The sequence below is a fragment of the Gadus macrocephalus genome, chromosome 20 (genome assembly GCF_031168955.1).
Source record: "Gadus macrocephalus chromosome 20, ASM3116895v1".
In the NCBI taxonomy this organism is placed as follows: Eukaryota; Metazoa; Chordata; class Actinopteri; order Gadiformes; family Gadidae; genus Gadus; species Gadus macrocephalus.
Window position 1 is genome coordinate 18,444,473 of NC_082401.1, and position 19,126 is coordinate 18,463,598.

Genomic DNA, 19,126 nt, shown 5'->3' on the forward strand with positions numbered 1-19,126 from the left:
AGAAAGAAAATAAATATATTTTTGGGAATCTGAATTTCCGGAGGATGCATTGTTGTAGCGTATGTAGTATCATTACGCCCACACACTTACACACAGGAAGTGCAACAAAATGTAGTGGACCAACATGACCTCTCCGTGTGTGAATTCTTTGCCAAACGGGATTCGGGCTGGGGTAGTTTAGGTTCTACCACTAATTACAGTGCCCCCCTATAGTCAAACGTGACAACTCCCAAATGTATGCGTGAGGAGTGGTTGGATTTAGAGTTTTTGCCCCATTCCCTTTCCATAATAAATAATAATAAGTATACAATGTTAACACTTAAAAAAAAGACGCACACTGCACAGATATATGCCCGGTATTTATTGCCATTGTTTCGGTGTTTATCCCTTAACAACTGTAGGAGGAGATAGCTACATAAAAAAGGCGTAAGAATTATACAATTAAAGCAATAAAAGACACTTAAAAAACAATAGTCTGGCTTGCTTTGCAACCACACTCAATACTTAGATATAGGTGCCAAGGTAGGAAGGGTTTGGGCTAGTGCAGGTTTGGGCCAGGATATAGGAAGCATATCTCATTAATATGACAGAAATAAGCACCCCCTCCCCACGGAAGATAAAAAGCTGCTGTGTGAGCAAGGGTAAAAATTTAACCTCCCAAATGTCCATTCACACATTCATAATGCACATTCATAATGCAGTGCACATTTGCTTAGCTCGCGATATACACTTGCTACTTCAAATCTGCTTGCCGAGGTAGTATGTATGTAGTGTGTATGTAGTATGTATGTAGTGTGTATGTAGTATGTATGTAGTGTGTATGTAGTATGTATGTAGTATGTATGGCCGGCCCTATTTTCTCTCCTTCTCAGAAGATACTAGTCTGCTGTTGAAAAAGGAAAATTTGAAGAATGTACAAGTGATACTGTATTGATGTATATTTATATATGTGCATGGTGAAATATTCTCATCTGTCCTTATGTTTACCATATTGTTAATTATCTCATTTATGTTACATTGTGAATGTATTAATTCATATGTATGTTAATTGCAATGCCCAGTGGGGACTATGTTTCTTTATGTTAATGAACCTACTGATTACCTTAAGTTTAGTGCTCAATCGAAGCTCCATCGAAGAAGCTAAGTAAATATACTTTTGGGAGTATGTATTTCCTGAGGCTGTCGTGTTGTAGCATATGTAGAGCTAAATTGCCCACACACTTACAGCCGTGCAGCGCCACAAAATGCAGTGGACCAACATGACCGCTGAAAACTACTTTTCATAATTGACTTGACTTTTCATAAAAGGGTTCCGCACCTTTCAGTTATGGAAATGAGCAAAACCAATGAAAGCGAAGGCTTCAGCATGTCCTCATATTGCTGGTTGGTGTGTGCTTGCGTGTGCTTGCGTGTGTACGTGTGTGCACATACACATGTCTCCCCTTCTTCTCAAGTGACTGTTGATCACCGACGCTTGATGCGCCGCAATGCTGCCGGAACATGGGCCGGTCGCAGCGCGGCCCCCCCATCGATGCCCTCCTTCTCTTGGAACGTGTCAATAGCCTGCAGACTAATCTAGTCGCCTGGGAACCCGCTTGAGCCCTGGGGATGAGGAATCCAATCACCCCCCCCCCCCTACTACGCACTGATGGGTGTATGGACTGACGTATGCTTAGAAGTACCACCACCCCCACCCGCGATCCTAGCACGGGCATAACCCAGGGCTGTTAAGTTATTTATGCAAAGTGTGCAAGCTATAAGTATAGTTCATAGCTTGCAGGCAAACGTTATTTTACATTGAACGTGATTGTTCATGTCAAGAATACGATTACAAGTCATGGTCCTTAATGGGACTGTACACATATGGCGCGATTTCCGTTTGGATATTCATTAGAATCGCACCAAGGTCGATTTTTCCCGACTTATTCGCCTGCGAATATATCTGTTCCACAGATCACACGATGCGTCTCCATCCTGGTCACCATGGAAATGTGCATGTTGTAGAGTGACTTCTTTTAGTTATGCGAATGGTTAATCTACCTCAAAAACAAACGTTTCCAATACATGGATCTATTCAAGAATGAACACCCAAATAATCTCCCTCATCCACCAACTGCCATGCGCTATACTATTTCTCTGTTAGTGCAGGTGTTGATGTATGGATCCCTGTATGGATCGTAATGATCTTAACTGATTTCTTTATATATATAGTATATGATGTATGTTGATATATACCCCAGTTTGATCTTAACGTATTCATGAATTATATTTCTTAAGCATCAGCGGCCAGGCCACCTCCCCATCCTCTAGCAAGCGTCACCCCCATGGCAACAGAGACGTGACCCAAACGAGGGAGGATGCGTAATGAAGAGCACTTGGACTGTGAAGGTGGAGTCAGCAGGTAAAGAAGCTAATTCGCCCCGAGCGTGGCCGTGAGCGTCAAGTATCCGCAGGGCGACTCAACAACAAACAAGAACAACGACGGGTATTTTGATGTTGATCAGTCTTAAATGCGTACAGAGCATGTGTTTGGACTTCACAATATCAGAACACCATTCTAAGGTACTATCCGTACTCACGCAGTAAGCAGTGGTACAGCGTGAATAACACAATCAACACAGCTTAAACATTGTGAAGAGTTAACTAAAAACAGTGTTCATAATGCCAGGAGATTGTTGACACGCGATTGGTGAAATAGCATGGCTGCACCACCGACATTCTCCACGTCTACAGACACAGCAGAAGCAGAAGGTAAAAACACCGGCAGGGAAAAGAAGTAGGCTCCCCGTCTACTATTAAAAAACAACAAACATGCCGAGCAGCAGGACAAGAGGAACAGGAAAGTTTCATCTTCTCGATAAGTAAACAAAGATTGTGTGTGTGTGTGTTTGCGTGTGTCTACGTGACTTGACAACAAACTGAGGTCATTTCAGCAGGCACGCAAGAGATGTGTTAAAGGTCCCATGACATGCTATTTGATGTATTCTTTAATATAGGTATTAGTGGGCAACTAACACAGTATTCAAAGACGTTCCCGAAATCCAGCCGTGGTGCAGAGTTACAGCCACTCCGAGCCAGTCGCACATTGAGCTTCCCGCAAATGCGCTGTTTTGGTGTCTGTAGCTATAATGCAAATGAGGAGGAGCGAGGTGGGTCAAGGAGGAGGGTGGGGGTGTGGCCCTGAGCAGCTTGCAGCCACGGTACCATGCGCTCTGTTTACAGTGGATGTATCGCAATGGCGAGGCGCACACAGCCTTTAGCCGTGTTCTGTAAATATTCTAGAACACACAACGCCAAAAGCAGAACGGTTATCCAAATAATAAGGAAGTGTACAACACTTGCGTTACAGTCCTGGAGCTCTATATCTAAATAATATCATATAATACATAGAAATCTATATCATTTAATACATATTATCACGGCCAAAAGCTGTGTGCGCCTCCAGAAGATATTATGAATCACAAACGACTTTGTCGGGTTCTGCGACGTCTCTGGTTCTTCCACTTTCACATCAACCTGAAGTCGACTGAACCGCGCGCTGCCTGCTGCCCGCTGCCGGGCGATGGTGCCTCGCGGCAACCGGCGGCATGTCGCAGTTCATGTACTTCAGCCAGTCAAAGCCAAAGTTCCTTTCCCCCCAATTCCTTCTCAACCATGGCTCAGATAACCCCCACAACAGTCTTGTTGTGGAAATACAAGACACGTCAAAGAACCGACAAGAAACACTTGCGTTACAGTGTGTGTATTCACACACACACACACACACAAACACACATGTGGCGCTCGCACGGTCGAGTCTCATTGGCGGGCCAACGTCTCTGGGCGGGCCAGGCAGAGTAAGGGGAGGAGCTGAGATTCCTGATGACGTCATGAATACAGACATTCCAAATCAGCGCACTTGAGCCTCCGTTTTTTCAAAGGCGAGCAGAACAGCTAGTGCTCGTTTTACACCAAACGCAAGTTTTAGCCATTGGGGGACCATAGGCAGGCTAGGGGAACTCATATTTATGTTAGAAAACCTCATAAAGTGAGATTTTCATGTCATGGGACCTTTAACAAGAGACGAGTGCACATGTAAGTGTGTGTGTGTGCGTGCGTGCGTGCGTGCGTGCGTGCGTGCGTGCGTGCGTGCGTGCGTGCGCGTGCATGTGTATGTTTGTGTGTGCATATGCGTGTCTCGCCTGCGCACGTGCATGCGTGTGTCCGCTGTGTGTGCGCGTGTCGCCCGTGCGTGCACATATGTGCGTGCGTGTCTGCTGTGCGTGTGTCATGTACGTCATTCAGTGTATTCACCTATGAAGCCCGACGAGGGCGGATTGGGCTGGATGCTCTCCTGCGTGTTGCCCTGGATCACATCCCACAGTCGCCACACGTAGCTGGGGTGGAGGACGTAGAAGGGCTGCCGGGGTTGCTGCCTCCGGCGCTTCACGTAGGGCCCAAAGAGGTTGTAGTCAGGGCTGGCGTACCACTGAGGAGGCAGGGGGAGAGAGAGAGAGAGAGAGAGAGAGTGTCAGGGGACATCCGTCGAAGTCACCATGAAATGAGAACAGACTTCTCAGTTTTTGAGCCTGCTGAGGGTAATCTCTCCCAGGAAAACTCTTCACCCGGTTCACTGGCGTTGAACAACGTGGAGTTTATGCTTGGTTGTTGTTTGTACTGTTGCGTGTGGCCATGACTCACTCACTCAGACATTCATTGGTTTGCAGACTTCTTTATTTGGTAAAGTATTCATACTGCATTTCAGCTATGGTTTCATTTGGTTAATAAAACCCGTTAAAACATCTTATTTCATGGTGTCCTTCCTTTATGTTGGGGTCTCCAATTCGAGCCACTGGGTATCTTATTCAGTTGTTTGGAGGCCGTAACAGTACATCAAAGTTAGCTTCCTGAAGAGAGTTGAATGGCTTTTGGTTGTGATCACGGCTGGTTGGAGATGAAAAGGGATCAGGCGTCACTAATGCGATGTCATGTTCCTCCTTCCCATGGTAAAGAGCCTGCGATGTGTAACCTATTTCGCAGCAGTTTGCAGGGCGGATGCGAGGAAGGCGAGCCTTTCAACCTGGCACACTCCAATAAAACCCTCTAGGATCTAAATCTTGTTCCTCCTGCGCTTCACTACATAGTAATTACCCGTTCTACTGGGAAATACAACATATAACCAAAGCCAAATTGAAAGAAAAAATTGGCTGTTTTATTTCCATGATAAATGTGCCGTTGCTGTCACAGTTTAACATGAAATGTGATTGGCAGATCGTAATCAATACAAATATGTTTTTCTTCTTCTGCCTGAACAAGTGGGGTAAAAACTCAGACACAAATTAATCGGCCGACAGGAAACGTTTACCCACAGGTAATCTATATTTAGTTGGTTGTGGGTTATGAATACTAATCAAAACAATAAGTAGAAGTCCCATATTTTCCAGTAGTATCATACCTTTTGAATCCTATTGGCTAAATGCCTCATGGCAGCTACTTGGCGATGTAACACAATGATGTATATACGTGTATACAAAATCGAGGTTACAGCAGAATGCTCTGACGCACATTAACAGGCATCTTGGTCGTTGTAAAGCTTGACAATAATTGTTTCGATTCAATAACAGCGAACAACCCCATGGTGATACTGTGCCGCTTTCAAAGGGACCCAGGGACGGATGCACAGAACACACTCAGAGGACGCATAGACGATGCCAGCCATGTCAGAACAATACATTCACATGTCAAAACAATAACCATAAAGACGACAGCTTCTGTTCTTAGATGTCAAGGGGATTGAAAAACCAATAAAACCAATAAAACTAACCCTAACCCTTCCCTCAAAAAATGTGCACAAGAAGACAAAAAAGATAGTGAGTTTCAGAGCAGGGGATTCTGGGTACCTATTGAGCGGAATTCATACGCACACACGATGCGGGAGCTTTGTTCTTTAGTATTCTAGTCAGGCGGCCATCGTTCCCCTGCATAATCACACAATGCCGCCAACCCAAGAAAAAAGAAGACTAAATGTTGACAAGATGGAGAGATTGGCAATGGGGGGGGTTCAGCTTCCAGACGACGGATGCAAAGGCCAGAAAATGAGATGCACTTCATATGCGGGCGGCGTTTAAAGAGGAATTGGTCAGAATAAAAAGAATAACAGGATACAAAAACCGGGCCTAGGAGTCAGAACACATCCATCCCGAGACGTATATGTGAGACTTAAGAGGCACACGACCCGGTGCTGGGGGAGGGCAGAGGAGCGGAGTGAAATCACACGGGTTAGTTCAAGGGCGGCACAGCTGGAGTAAACAAATGAAACTGAGAAAACCTGTGAATAGTAAGTGAGAATGTACCGGAGAGGCAGAGGGGGAGAGGACATGTCTTGTACGCTTGCGTGTCGGGGGGGGCGGTAGGTTTCGCTTGTCGAGAATTGCAAAGGTGCGACCCATCATGTAGCATCAATGCATCTGACTTTGCCACTAGGTCACACTGCAGCCAAAGATTATCCTATATATTGCATTCTTTGCATAATGCGCTGGTCTGTGTCTGTGTCTGTGTCCGTGTGTGTGTGTGTGTGTGTGTGTGTGTGTGTGTGTGTGTGTGTGTGTGTGTGTGTGTGTGTGTGTGTGTGTGTGTGTGTGTGTGTGTGTGTGTGTGTGTGTGTGTGTGTGTGTGTGTGTGTGTGTGTGACCTACCATGTGTAAGTTGATGGTGTAAGGTGCAGGGTCCCATGCCACCAGAGTTACATTCTTGTACAGAGAACTGCTTTCGAACTGATGCTTAGGATTGGCCAGGATCTAGAAAACGAGAAAATGTGACACGTTACATCTTACAGTAAATAATAAATCAATCATATATAATCAACCCTGTCCCGAGCACAACAAAATAACTTTTAAGTTGCAATTTTCTTCATTATTGATGTCTCCAAATCACAATTTGAGTTTACATCATTACACTGTTATGTGATGGCTCATCTTCCACTACTGCGGTTAAATGTTTCAAGTCAGAACTCAAAATCAAGACATGAGACAGGAGTAGCCATGTTTCTTTGTTATTCGTCAAGGAATTATTTTGAAACCTTCAAGCCTCCACCAGTAAGTGAGTCGATATGCTCTGAAATTGTCGGTGTCGATATGCTTTGAAATTGTTATGTGATTGTTTGTTGTTTTGTTTTGTTTAATTTGGAAACGATTTATCGTTGCAACAATTTCATGTATAGTCCAATCATATTTAAGTAATTCTTCCTGGGAGCCGTGAGGAAACTCTTAGCCAGTATGTGTGGATTAGAGTGAGGTCAGAGGAGTTTCCCCGCTACACCCAGCAATAGCTATCTAGTGAAGGCAGATATTGATCAAAGTCAGCCATCCCTGTTAAACAAAAGCGCGCGCATTATCGAACATCAATGTTGGAAACATTGACTCAAAAATTGCCTTTTGCCAGTGAGTCTGTGCAAAGCACAATGCGGAGAGACATTCTGCTCCCTTCTTCACCATTGCTTCGTTCTCAATGTCAAACCCTTGCTAGGAACTCACCTGCGAGTTAATGATGCGAATGGTGGTCTTGTTTCCCACGTCCTTCTCAAAGCCCTCCGTCGGAGCCGCGTTGAAGCGCAGCACGGCGTCGTGGCTGTCTGTGTGTTACAAAAACAACACGGCGTTGGAAAGGATTGGAAGGTAACCTCAACGTCTTGATGCCAGGCCAAGTTATCATCTCAATGAGTAATAAACGTAGGCCTACATGAAGAACTAGACCGAGAACGACTTTGTGTTTGAAGAATGCGTGACTGCATTTGTACGGTTCTTTGGAGCACTTAATTGTTTTTCATAAAAATGTAATTTTCACGGGACAAACAACAACAAAATTAAAGAAATATGGGGGGAAAAAGGGGGGCTGCTCACCCAGAGCTCTCTGATATAATATCTTAAATATTAAGCTTCCTCAATTCTACACATTATCTCATACATACAACTGTGAGTTTGTTTTTGAGAATGGGAGCATGCTGATACAAACTTCTACGTTAGTCCTTGATTTCTATGCAGAATCTATGAGGTAATTTATTCAAAGTATATATTATACATTACATATGCAATGGTACAAAATATCAGTAGTCAATCCTATGGTTTACAAAAGGAGGCGGGGGTGTGATCTCCTGACATCTCCTAAACACTTCTTCCACAGTGTGACTTGATCGATGCGTGATAATGAAAAGAAGGAAAGAAAGGAAATGAAAACATGTCATCTCCTCCTGCCACGCTGCAGGTCGATGCGATCGCTACGTAGACACGGCGAGGAAGAGGAAGAACCCGAGGGAGCCGACACAAGAATGGTTGATGCGCACGTATTAGGACAACACCCTTATCATCACCGTCTCCCCGTCAAAGTGTTGACGCCAGGGGAATGACATTAACACATAGGATCACCGACTCCTCCACGCCTCCAACTGTATGCCCCACATGTTGTATTGTACCCCAAATGCATGGGGGTATACAAGTCCACTGGCTGGATTCGGAGAAAGTGAACGTATCCTCCACCCCCCTGGTTTGTATGTAATCGATATGATCACCAGAGTGCAAGGGGAATCGCTCTGGGGCCAGGGGATAGGAAAGCATTTGCAGTAAGTAACCATGGGAAATTCTATACAATATTCATATAGGGGAGGAGTACTCACATCTTTATTTGTGAGACCGAAGACCGATCCAAGGTTAATGTCAATTGCATGTGCTATGAATAAGTTGTATTGTACCTTTGAGCACTGTGCTCCATTAACTTATTATCATAAATACATTTACTTTTTCGTATATCGAGTTCCATCATCGGCGGTTATGAGCAGGAAGCCAGAGAAGAAACCAGAAATCATTTAACGATCATTAAGTCATGAAAATGTATTCAGATGTGGTTTTTTGTGACGCATTCAGCTCATAAATCAAGACACACTGCTCTGCCCAGCATGCAAATATATGCCGCTTTTGATTAATAAAAAGTAGGCCTATTAGTAGTTCTCTTAATATCGGTGATTCTGGTCCTGTATTACTTTGTATTGGATCAAAACTAAATTTTGCAATATCGCCCACCCCTAACAGAGGCGCAACCCTGCTTCATAAAGTCTCTCTCTCTTAGGCCTACTTATTGGAAAGTGAAAATTTAAGTGTAGGCTACATGAGGAAGGTATAAAGTAAAAGATCAGACCATGGAAGAATAAATGGGAGTTATAGGCATTATGTGACGATTCGTGGAATCAATTCGATTAAACACATTATGCCTTAAAAAGCGAAGGATTTTGATCGGCAAATTAATAGCTTAATTTAAAGTAGAAACAACCCATAATAGATGACAGACAATGGAGTCACAGCGACCTCTACTGGCGGTCAATGACAACCATTGAACGCCAGTAGACCGCTGTTGCTACACATCTTTATCCTGCCGGGGAAGGCAGGTTTTTTCTACCGAGTCGTTCATATAGGGCGGCCTACCCTTATTTAATATGCACCTGCTTTCGATATTCGTGTTACTGCTTGCTTCTGTGCCATCACTATTGAAACTAACAACCACTGATTGACAGCTCCTGAAATTCACCTTAAAAGGGATAAAGAAATCATGAAATGAATGAATAATTACCAAGAAAGATACGGAGGCAATCAAGGATTAGCTCTTTACAAACAAAACATTAAATTACATAACATTTCAATGCATGAGTTATACATAATGTATATAAAAAAGAAGTGTGTTCACATATATCTATATAGATGTTGGTAGCCTATGTAGTTACAATTCTAGTGCGCTATTATTATTATTTTATTCATCTGGGATGGTTGCTATTCTGTCAACGGCCACAGGAGGGCAGTAATCAACCATGGCAAAACTGGAAACTGAAGGGGTTGGATGGCTCAATACTTCCCAGCAGTAATGAACTCATCCTTCACAACTGTGTTTGTGGTAGGCCTACACACAGTTGGGTATAGGGGGCTGTAGACTTAAGGGTACAGACAGACTGGCGGGGATCATCACAGGATTTCCCGCCTTAGACTAATCTGGGGTATGAATGTGAGTCATTTATCCCCACACAATTATCCCATTAGAAATATGCCATCCGGCCAAGTATGAGATCAGCCAAAAATAAAACTTTTCCCAGACGAGTTCTTGCATCATGATGATGGAACAATTTCTGCCCTTCAATAGGATGCATGGTCCTAAACCACAGGGTGTGCCACCAAGATGTTACGTATCACAAGGAATAAATTACTACCTAGCTCTCTGTGCATCATCTTAACCATGCTCTTTCTCAGCTTTTCCTCCAGGCCTTTTTAAGTTGAACAGTTGCATGTGCGTATTCCTCTACATACAATAGACAATAGTTTAGATTGAACATGGTTTCACTTTGTTGCGCTGTCATTTTCTGTAGAATCGCCGATGTCAAATGTTGGCCGTATCAGTCAGATGGGATCTGTTGACGCATGGCTATGGAGTTAGAATCATGCCAAAAACCCCACACAAACTAATGCATTTTGCTTCAGAAACCAATACAGTATATTTTACACATACAAAGAAACATATTTCTTCAATTACCAAAAAATATCAAGTACAAACTAAAATCTTTCAAGTACAAACTAAAATCTTTCAAGTACAAAAAGAAATCCTTGAAGTACAAAAAAATATCCTCCAAGTACAAACTAAAATCTTTCAAGTACAAAAAAAATCCTTCAAGTACAAAAAATTATTCTACAAGCACGGAAATCTGAAAGTTGCGCGTGGATCAGCAAGGCGGAAAATTAGTGTCAAAAGTCACGTGACAAACAAATGTCCTTTGATTCACACTACACAACAGCAGGTGGCGCTGTTGGGTCAGTTTAAGGCCGCCAGGACGGTCGTCATAGTAACACGGTAAATAAATGGCAAAAAAATAGGCTGAGAACGAATTCCCGATATGTTCAATAAAACGTAATCACGGACAAAATACGTTTTTCAGAAAAACGTAATTGAGAATGCAGAATAGTTCTCTGGGAACGTAATTTTGATGAGATAGGGTTGCTCTGTCAGTTGTAAAAAAAAGCGGACGGACGTGGCCTCTATAGCAACGACCTAAGCTACCCAACACTAGCCGCGTTTACATGGCACATCTGATCCGCATAGATTTCTATGCGGAATAGATCTGTTCCTAAAATGTGATCCGAATGTACTGTATACATGGCAGTAACAAAAGTGTCCGGTATGTCTCTCGCGCACACCTGACACATCTCTGAACCGGCGGCGACATAATGAACGTCTTATCAGTATTTGGCGTTGTGAATTTGATTTTAATGAAAGCACAGCAGGAGAGAGCTTTTCTCTGACTGCTCCTTCAATTAAGAAGGAGGACAGCACAGCTACGTCCGATCTTTATATTTACCCCCACCTCCGCCGCAAACAAGAGGAATTTGAATGCGAGTCCGCAGCCAAGACTGGTGGGAGAGAGTGGTCTCTCTAAGTTAAGAAGAATTTCAACGTGTAGCCTGCAAAAGTACTAGTAGCCTAATCATTTACAGTTATCTCGGACTCGCGTGGACACTACGATACGCGAACACGTCATTAATAAACACCCATGTCCCGTCGCTTAGCAACCGGACACGCTTACCGGACTACTTACGGAGTGGTAACAAAGACGTGAATCAGGCAATAAATCCACTTTCCTTGACAGCGGTCAAGTTCGGTGTGCATAAAAGTACAGACGGAGCTCAGTGGACCTATTGTGAACTACTGCAGCTGCTCTAAGTTAAACCCCAATCTATTCGGAATAAGTGTATGTCGATTAAAACGGACTACACCACCTCTTCTATTCGCCATAGAATTCTATGCCGAACAGATAATTGTATTCCGAATGAGGCGTATATATGATCATTTTCTATTCCGCATAGAAATCTATGCGGATCAGATGTGTCCATGTAAACGCGGCTACGGATCAAAAAAATTATTGTTTCTCTCAATCAAAGCACAAAACAGGAAAACTGATGTCCATAGTCTTAACCCATACATGTTGTGTAATTAACAAGGACACGTTGGTGTAGTTGTGTTGAGTAATGTCACAGATATCGCCGTTAATGTGCAGCCATCCGTTAGCCAATGGGATGAATGCTCATAGCTTCATATATTGCCGTGGAGGGATTAGGCCTACATTGTAACGAGTTGAAAACCCCATGCGTCGAAAAAAGAAGCACAAGGGTACCCTTTTGCGTCAGAGGCTGAAGCCAAAGTCACTGACCGTTCGTCAAAAATCGACGCGCTCGGAGTGAGAATGTGTTGCAAATAAAGATTTTGGGGAGAAAAAAAGATCGTCCTTGCGGCCTTAAACTGACTCAACAGCGCCACCTGCTGTTGTGTAGTGTGAATCACAGGACATTTGTTTGTCACGTGACTTTTGGCACTAATTTTCAGCCTTGCTGATCCACGCGCAAATGCCTTCAGTTCCACGCGCAACTTTCAGATTTCCGTACTTGTAGAATTGTTTTTTGTACTTGAAGGATTTTTTTTTGTAATTGAAGAAATATGTTTCTTTGTATGTGTAAAACATACTGGTATTTGTTTCTGAAGCAAAATGCATTAGTTTGTGAATGATTAAATTAGTTTGTGCGTGAGTAAAACACGTTTTGTGTGTGTGTGAATCGTTGTGCGTGAGTAAAACACGTTTTGTGTGTGTGTGTGTGTGTGTGAATTGTTGTGCCTGAGTAAAACACGATTTGTGTGTGGCATGATTTTAACTCCATACATGGCTCTCAATGATGGGGCAATAATGCCGGTGTTACACTGAATTCTGCGACCCACCGAAAAGTGTGACCCCAGGGGGCGCTGTTGCAAATTATCTGCAACATGCACGTGTGCATTATAACAAAAACATAAATAAAACATAAGATCTCCGTTGGGTCTTTCTTTTCTTGATACTAACATTAATTCTAAACAGCATTTTAAACGGTAGCCTATAATAGGAAATGCTCAAAGGTAAATCAGCGTAATTTAACACCGACTGTAGCTTATATGGGTAAAGAAGCAACGGTGAAGGAGCGTACTAAACGCCCTATCCATGTTATGGGTCTGTAAAATGCTAATATAATCAATGAAATGTATTTATTAAGCACCTTAAATAAAAAGGTAAATGGTTGTGGGGAGATCTTATGTTTTATGTATGTTATTGTCATGCCTGTCTACGCTTCAACCTCGTGCATATTGCAGAAAATATGCAACAGCGCCCCCTTGGGTCACACTTTTCGGTGGGTCGCAGAATTCGTTGTGTAACACCGGGACATGTAATCTTTAAATCTCCTTTAGAGGCTTCTTGACAGCATGTTTCTACATGTGCCTTTGCTCTTTACTTTAGGACTAGGTGTTGAATATTTGTATATTGGCCTCAGTGAATGCCTAATGAGCTTTCTTTGCAGGAGACGGTCCCCCCCAATAAAACAACGTACATCCCATTCGTTCTGGGCCCTGTGTTGAAGACCCACCCATCCAAAGTCAGAAAATATATATACTTTGAGGGCAGAAAAAACCCTATCAAAACAAAGGTAGGGTGGAGCAACGAGATAAGACAAAAACAAACACTCCAGCATAACAGCAAGACTCAACGGTCGTCTGGGAACATTAGTGTCCTTTGATAAACAACCGGAGACAGATGGAGACTACTCCAGCCGCTGTTCGCGGTTGACCCAGAGTACACTCTCTTCCAAAAACACGCACGTAACTGCAAGTGCGCAAGTAGGTTCACTTTTGTCCAACACGCCGGGCCGACAGTTTTGCTTCATAGTCACTTCACCACATTTCCTCTCAGCGCCGCGGAAGCGTTGCCCGGCCCCCGCGCTATGTCTGACCCACAAAGCGGCTAATTGGTGGCGCTTGTCACCCACACACCATACACCCACGCAAACAGGAAGAGATTGATGCAATAAAGTGAGGTCATCAAGTGTGTCCCCGTTTAATATGAAAAGCCGAGGAAAGATAACCCACCCACCCCCCACCACCCAGCCCCCGGGCACTTTGGCACCAGGCCTGGGCACTTAGCACGTCACTGTGTTAGTCTAGCATTAGCGACGCAAGAGGGTAACCTTATCGCGTGTGCCCAGAGGCTTCAAGTGAGGAGCAGAGCTAGCTTGGGGGCAAACGGTTCTCCAAAAGAGATCCCTGGGATGAAGCTGTATGCATGCTAGGCAGCACGATGGGTTATAGGAGGAAGGGGAGGGAGGGGGTGCCTACTTTTTTTTTTTCATTCTAGTGGGCCATCTGTCGCTGAGTTCACACTCTTGCTTCCTGAAGCTGCCAAGCGTCTTTTGAAGAACAACAGATAGGCCTATATTACCCCCCACCCGTTATATATGCTAGGAGATAAACTATGTCGTGTGGTCCAACACTGCCATATTTCTTCCAGTGGAGGAAGATAAGTCACGGCCTACCACCTAAAGCATTTTTATCTGGGAGGATTGTCTGAACATAAACGTGGCCCGTCCATTTACCGCAGTGAGAGATGAGGGCCTTCAGAAATAAAAAAAAAATACAGCCTCCTTTAATGTGGGACAAGAAAGAGTTGAATCAATGAGCCCGTCGATTTGATTCTTCAATAAAATCTGATTTCATCGCTGGTTATTGCTTCAGAAGTTCTCCCAATACTAGTCATTAATAATGGACACAGGGTTTCTTGGCAGTTGGCCGTCCAAAGCAAGCACCTTTACGACCCTACACTTTTATATTTCATAGAGTCAATTATTCAATTGACGATTAAAATGATCGCCAAGCTACACAACTCATCCTGAATGATGTAATCGGCTCATGTGCCCCCCTCTCTAATGCCTTCTCATCAGTTGATGACCTTATGCATGACCTCATCCACTCTAAAGCAGTCAATAAGGTGACATCATAGATATCAGATAGCTAATGGACAGTCTTCGTCATATCGTGGACAAGCACGAAGGGAAGTTCTTGTGCTGCTCTCAGAAAGTTATGCCACACTGAAAGCTCATGCGATTAATCGATCAATCGTTAGGATGGATACAACCCAATGTGTGTGCAATGAATATAGATATATATTGGCCGATGTTGATATTCGCTCATTGGCTCAATATGACATATTAGTCTTGTTGTATTGATGAATATAAGATTGAGCTTAAAGGTAAGACATGTACAGCTATTTTCAGCTTGAAATGTGCTCTAAACACATTCTGTAATGTGGACGGTAACTTCAAGGCTAGAGGGATCTAGGCTAATTGCACCGATTCTGCAGCAGCGTAGAGGAATCTCATGTTACGTTTCATCAGCAAGCCTCGCTCCTTGAGGAGGGGCGGGGTTGGGAGAGAGTGCAGGGAGAGAGAGAGAGGGGCGAGCAGCAGAGTTGGTCTCTGTTTTCAAAATGTAGCGGGGAGCTAGCTTGACTCGACACCTTTTGTGTATTGTAATCTTGTAAAAAAAAATAATAACACGTATTTGGTCATAATGCCCGTCGCTCTCCGCTCACCGATCTCCTTGCCGAGCCCCGAGTGCAGGATGGCCCCGGCCGAGGTGACCACGGCGCAGGTCTTGAAGCCACCGACGCCCGGCCGTCGGTAGAGCTGCTCCAGGCTGAGCTCGGGCACCAGGCGGGCCCAGCCCAGCGACGAGAAGGGCTGCTCCGAGCCGTCCAGCGTCCAGAGCCGGGCCTGCGCCTTCAGCTCGCACAGCAGCTCCTTGGGGCTCTGGCCCAGCCTGCGCTGGCCCTTGAAGGCCACGTGGTGCTTGTTGGCGCTGAGGTAGTCCTTCATGGCGCGCTGCAGCCGCGGACTCAGCATGCCGGGCGACACGCGACCCCGCCACAACCGCTGCACCACAGAGCCGAACTTGAGGAAGTAGTACTCCTCCGGGTCTGTCGAGTCCCCCCCGGGCCTGTTCCTCTTTCGGTCATCCGCCTCCTCCTGCTCTTGCTCTTGCTCTTGCTCCTGCTCCTGCTCCTCCTGCCCCACCTCCTCCGCCTCCTCCGCCTCCTCCGCCTCCTCGACGCCTCGCCCGCGGCTCTCCGGGGGTCCGCTGGGCGTCCTCTCGCGGCTGTGGGTGCCCGGGTAGGACTGGGAGCCCACGTTCTCCGTGCCGAAGGAGGACCAGGCGGCCAGGCTCTGGGGGTCCAGGTAGTCCACGCCCCGGTTGGCCTCCTGGCTGGCGTACATGGCGTAGGGGCCGCCGCTCGGGTTCTGGCCCGCCTCCAGGCCGGAGCGCGGGGCCGGCGAGGCGGTGGCGGCGGGGGGCTCCGGCTCCGGCTCCAGGGCGCGCATGGCCGTCGGGTTGGGTCTCGAACCCGTGACCGCCTGCTGCTGCTGCTGATGGTGGTGGTGGTGGGAGGCCTGGATGGACGACAGGCGGCGGGTGTCGGGGTGCATGGAGAGCGAGGAGCCGGCGGAGGCCATTGGTTCGTCGACGCGGGCATCCAGGAAGTAGGAGAGGAGCGCCAGGAAGAGGAGGGCCCACGCCAGGATCAGCACCAGCGCCAGCCGCCGCCACATGTTGGACCTCATCACCAGGCCAGACTCACATAGAGGCCCCGGGGAGCTGGTCCACCCCTGCTGCTCACACACAGAGACAGCTCCGCTGGGCTAGGAGGCCTGGCCTGCCAACAGAGGGAGGAGTTAGGCAAATCAACAGGCTTGCCAGCCTTAAAATGGTTATGCGGCGGTCGATGGTCAGATCTCACCTGCACGCCTGCACAGACACTTCTACTGTTTGTATGTGTCCATGGGCTTTACAGCATGCAAAAGGACCCTAAAAGAGGAACAGGAACGTTAGTGGGGAGATATTTTAGACAGACAGGCACACACAAGATCCAAAAAAGGAAACCATTATTATATGCTTGAATGCTTTTTTCAATGCTTGAAAAACATTTTTTAATAGTTTGCTTACTCGTGCAGAATGTCCGAGTTCAGAGTAGGGCTCGCCGATTAATTGAATTTTGATCGTGAATTCGATGTTTTAACTAATATAATCTAGTTTTTGTATTTATTTTTCATTAAATGTTTTATAGAACAGCTGGACACATATCTGTTCATTATTTTAGATTGGAACATTTTCTTTTTGTCCATTTTGTGTATATTTTTAAGGTTAAATTTCAAAGTTCTCAGTAAAAAGTGTTTTCCGGGAGAGACATGTTGAATAAATACATCATACATCATGATTTCAATATTGACCAAAATAATCGTGATTATGATTTTTTTCCATAATCAGGCAGCCCTAGTTCAGAGTTCGGTTTCATTGTGTTCACTGTAAATGCATCCTCCCTGCTATTATAGGATGCCCAGTGTCCTGAAACCCATTTACAGGTCAAAGTACAGACTCTCCCAGGGCCTTGTTTTTACTCAACATGTTTGTTAATTTTGCAAGGGACCTCATCAAGTCCAAGTACTTTATCAAATCGTGCAATGCTGACCTAGTAGGGAGAAAAAAAAAAGGAATTGCAAGTGTATTTTTCCCTTGCCTCCAACAAACTGTACGGCCAAACACGAGATTGCTCCAACAGAGTCGCGCAATCTCCTTCCAACACGTTGGCCTCTTTCAGCCTAATAGCGTAGTGAAGAGGAGAGAGAAAATAATCGACGAGAATAAACAAGTGAGCCATTCAATTGGCTGACACCGGAGCGCTAAGGTCTCCTGCGTGGCGGGTAATGATGTGTTCCCCCGGCTCCTAGCGTCGGAGGGGGGCAGTGTGTCCCCCTCCTCCCCTGTCCTAAGTACGGCCCTCAGGCCATCGGAGGCAAGCATCTGGCCCTGAGTCGAGGCCCAGTGGGCTGCTCCCTCGTCTCTGGTCCGTATAGCAGGACCTCCAGGCCACCCACCGTTGGCCCACACAAGGAGGCCGCGGTTCATGCACTGACGGGGGGGGGGGACGGGGGCAGCAGGGTGGGGGGGGGGGGGGGCAGAGGCATCTATGTTGGGCAATAACCCTGACCCCGAGAGACTGATGCATGAGAATGCAGGCTGGCTCCCACACACAGCCAGCTGTGATCGGCGGTCCCAGAGAAACCTCTGGCCCTAGGGTCGGGAAGCAGGGGGTTATACTGCTCCGATGCAGCAGTTTGGACATGCCTTCCCAGGGCAACACTTGCTGGGGGTCAAAAGGTGACCAAGTGGAAAATTGTCATTTAACCGCTTGAATGAACAAGTTTCTAAAAACAAAGACGAGGAACAAGGAACCACTGAACACCACCCCCGTGCTCTACTGGAGACACTGTGTGTTAGCGTGTGATTGTGTGACATGTGTGTCTTTGTGCATGTATGCGTTGGTGCGTGCATGAGTGTCTTTGCTCAGTTGGTTGGCTTCACCCGGCACCAATCCGGAAGCGTGCTTCACTAACTGCTGTAAAACAAGCAAATGTCTGGCACAGATGGAGTAGCGTGGGCAGAAGAGTCCCGTCTTGCCTGGTGAGAACCAGAGAAATAAAAGATAAGGGAGGGAGGCATAGGGAGAAAGACAGAGGGATACAAAGAAAAAATAGGGAGAAAAGCTAAGAAATGTCTCCGGACAACAAGAGGTTAAAGAAACGTCTCCCAGTAACAGGGTGCTGGGGAGACTCGCGTTGAGAGAGCGACGACGGTACGACTCCCATAAAAAATGGATTGAGCTAAAAAAACAAATGGAACGAAAGAAAAGGGGGTGGAGATAAACAAGGAAGGACAAGAGGCGGTGATTCTCAGACGGGAGAACAGGAACTTAGCTAAATGCTAACAGGCCCCTTGCCTGCAGGACGATAATTAGGTGTCAATGAATTAAAGAGCGGAACTAGCTTGAAAGGTAGCATTTATGCGTCTCACACACACACACACACACACAGAGACACAGACACAGACACAGACACAGACACAGAGAGAGAGAGAGAGAGAGAGAGGCAGCGCAAACACATGATAAATTGCGGTAGCTGCAACCACAGAGGTGCAGTGGTAGCAAACACTACCAGTCAACCTTATTCTCTAGCCAATAACATGATTGATGCGAAGTATTTTGATTTCCCCCGGAAAAGGTATTTACATCTTAGAGCATAATGGCAGCAATTGGGTTATAATTTATTGGGTTATAAGTGAAAGACAATTGAGAATAGTAGTCGACTACGTGTTTAGCACTGATGTTTCTACTTAGACTAATGGACCAATAATGCAACAGTCGAAGGAAATGTGAAATGCA

At 45.5% G+C, this 19,126-nt stretch overlaps 1 protein-coding gene across 2 annotated transcripts in view; it reads right to left on the bottom strand.

Annotated features, from left to right (window-relative positions):
• Positions 1-19,126, bottom strand: part of st6gal2a (ST6 beta-galactosamide alpha-2,6-sialyltranferase 2a) — a 40,021-nt gene that overhangs the window by 6,034 nt on the left and 14,861 nt on the right. The window contains exons 2-6 of one of the 2 annotated variants that reach the window (XM_060039538.1): positions 16,649-16,716; positions 15,446-16,564; positions 7,512-7,609; positions 6,675-6,776; positions 4,294-4,468 (exon numbers count right to left, since the gene is read on the bottom strand). In XM_060039538.1, coding sequence (XP_059895521.1) covers positions 4,294-4,468; positions 6,675-6,776; positions 7,512-7,609; positions 15,446-16,472 — 1,402 coding nt within the window. In that variant the 5' untranslated portion in view covers positions 16,473-16,564; positions 16,649-16,716. The remainder of the gene's footprint in view (positions 1-4,293; positions 4,469-6,674; positions 6,777-7,511; positions 7,610-15,445; positions 16,565-16,648; positions 16,717-19,126) is intronic. The other variant, XM_060039537.1, reaches the window with a different exon arrangement.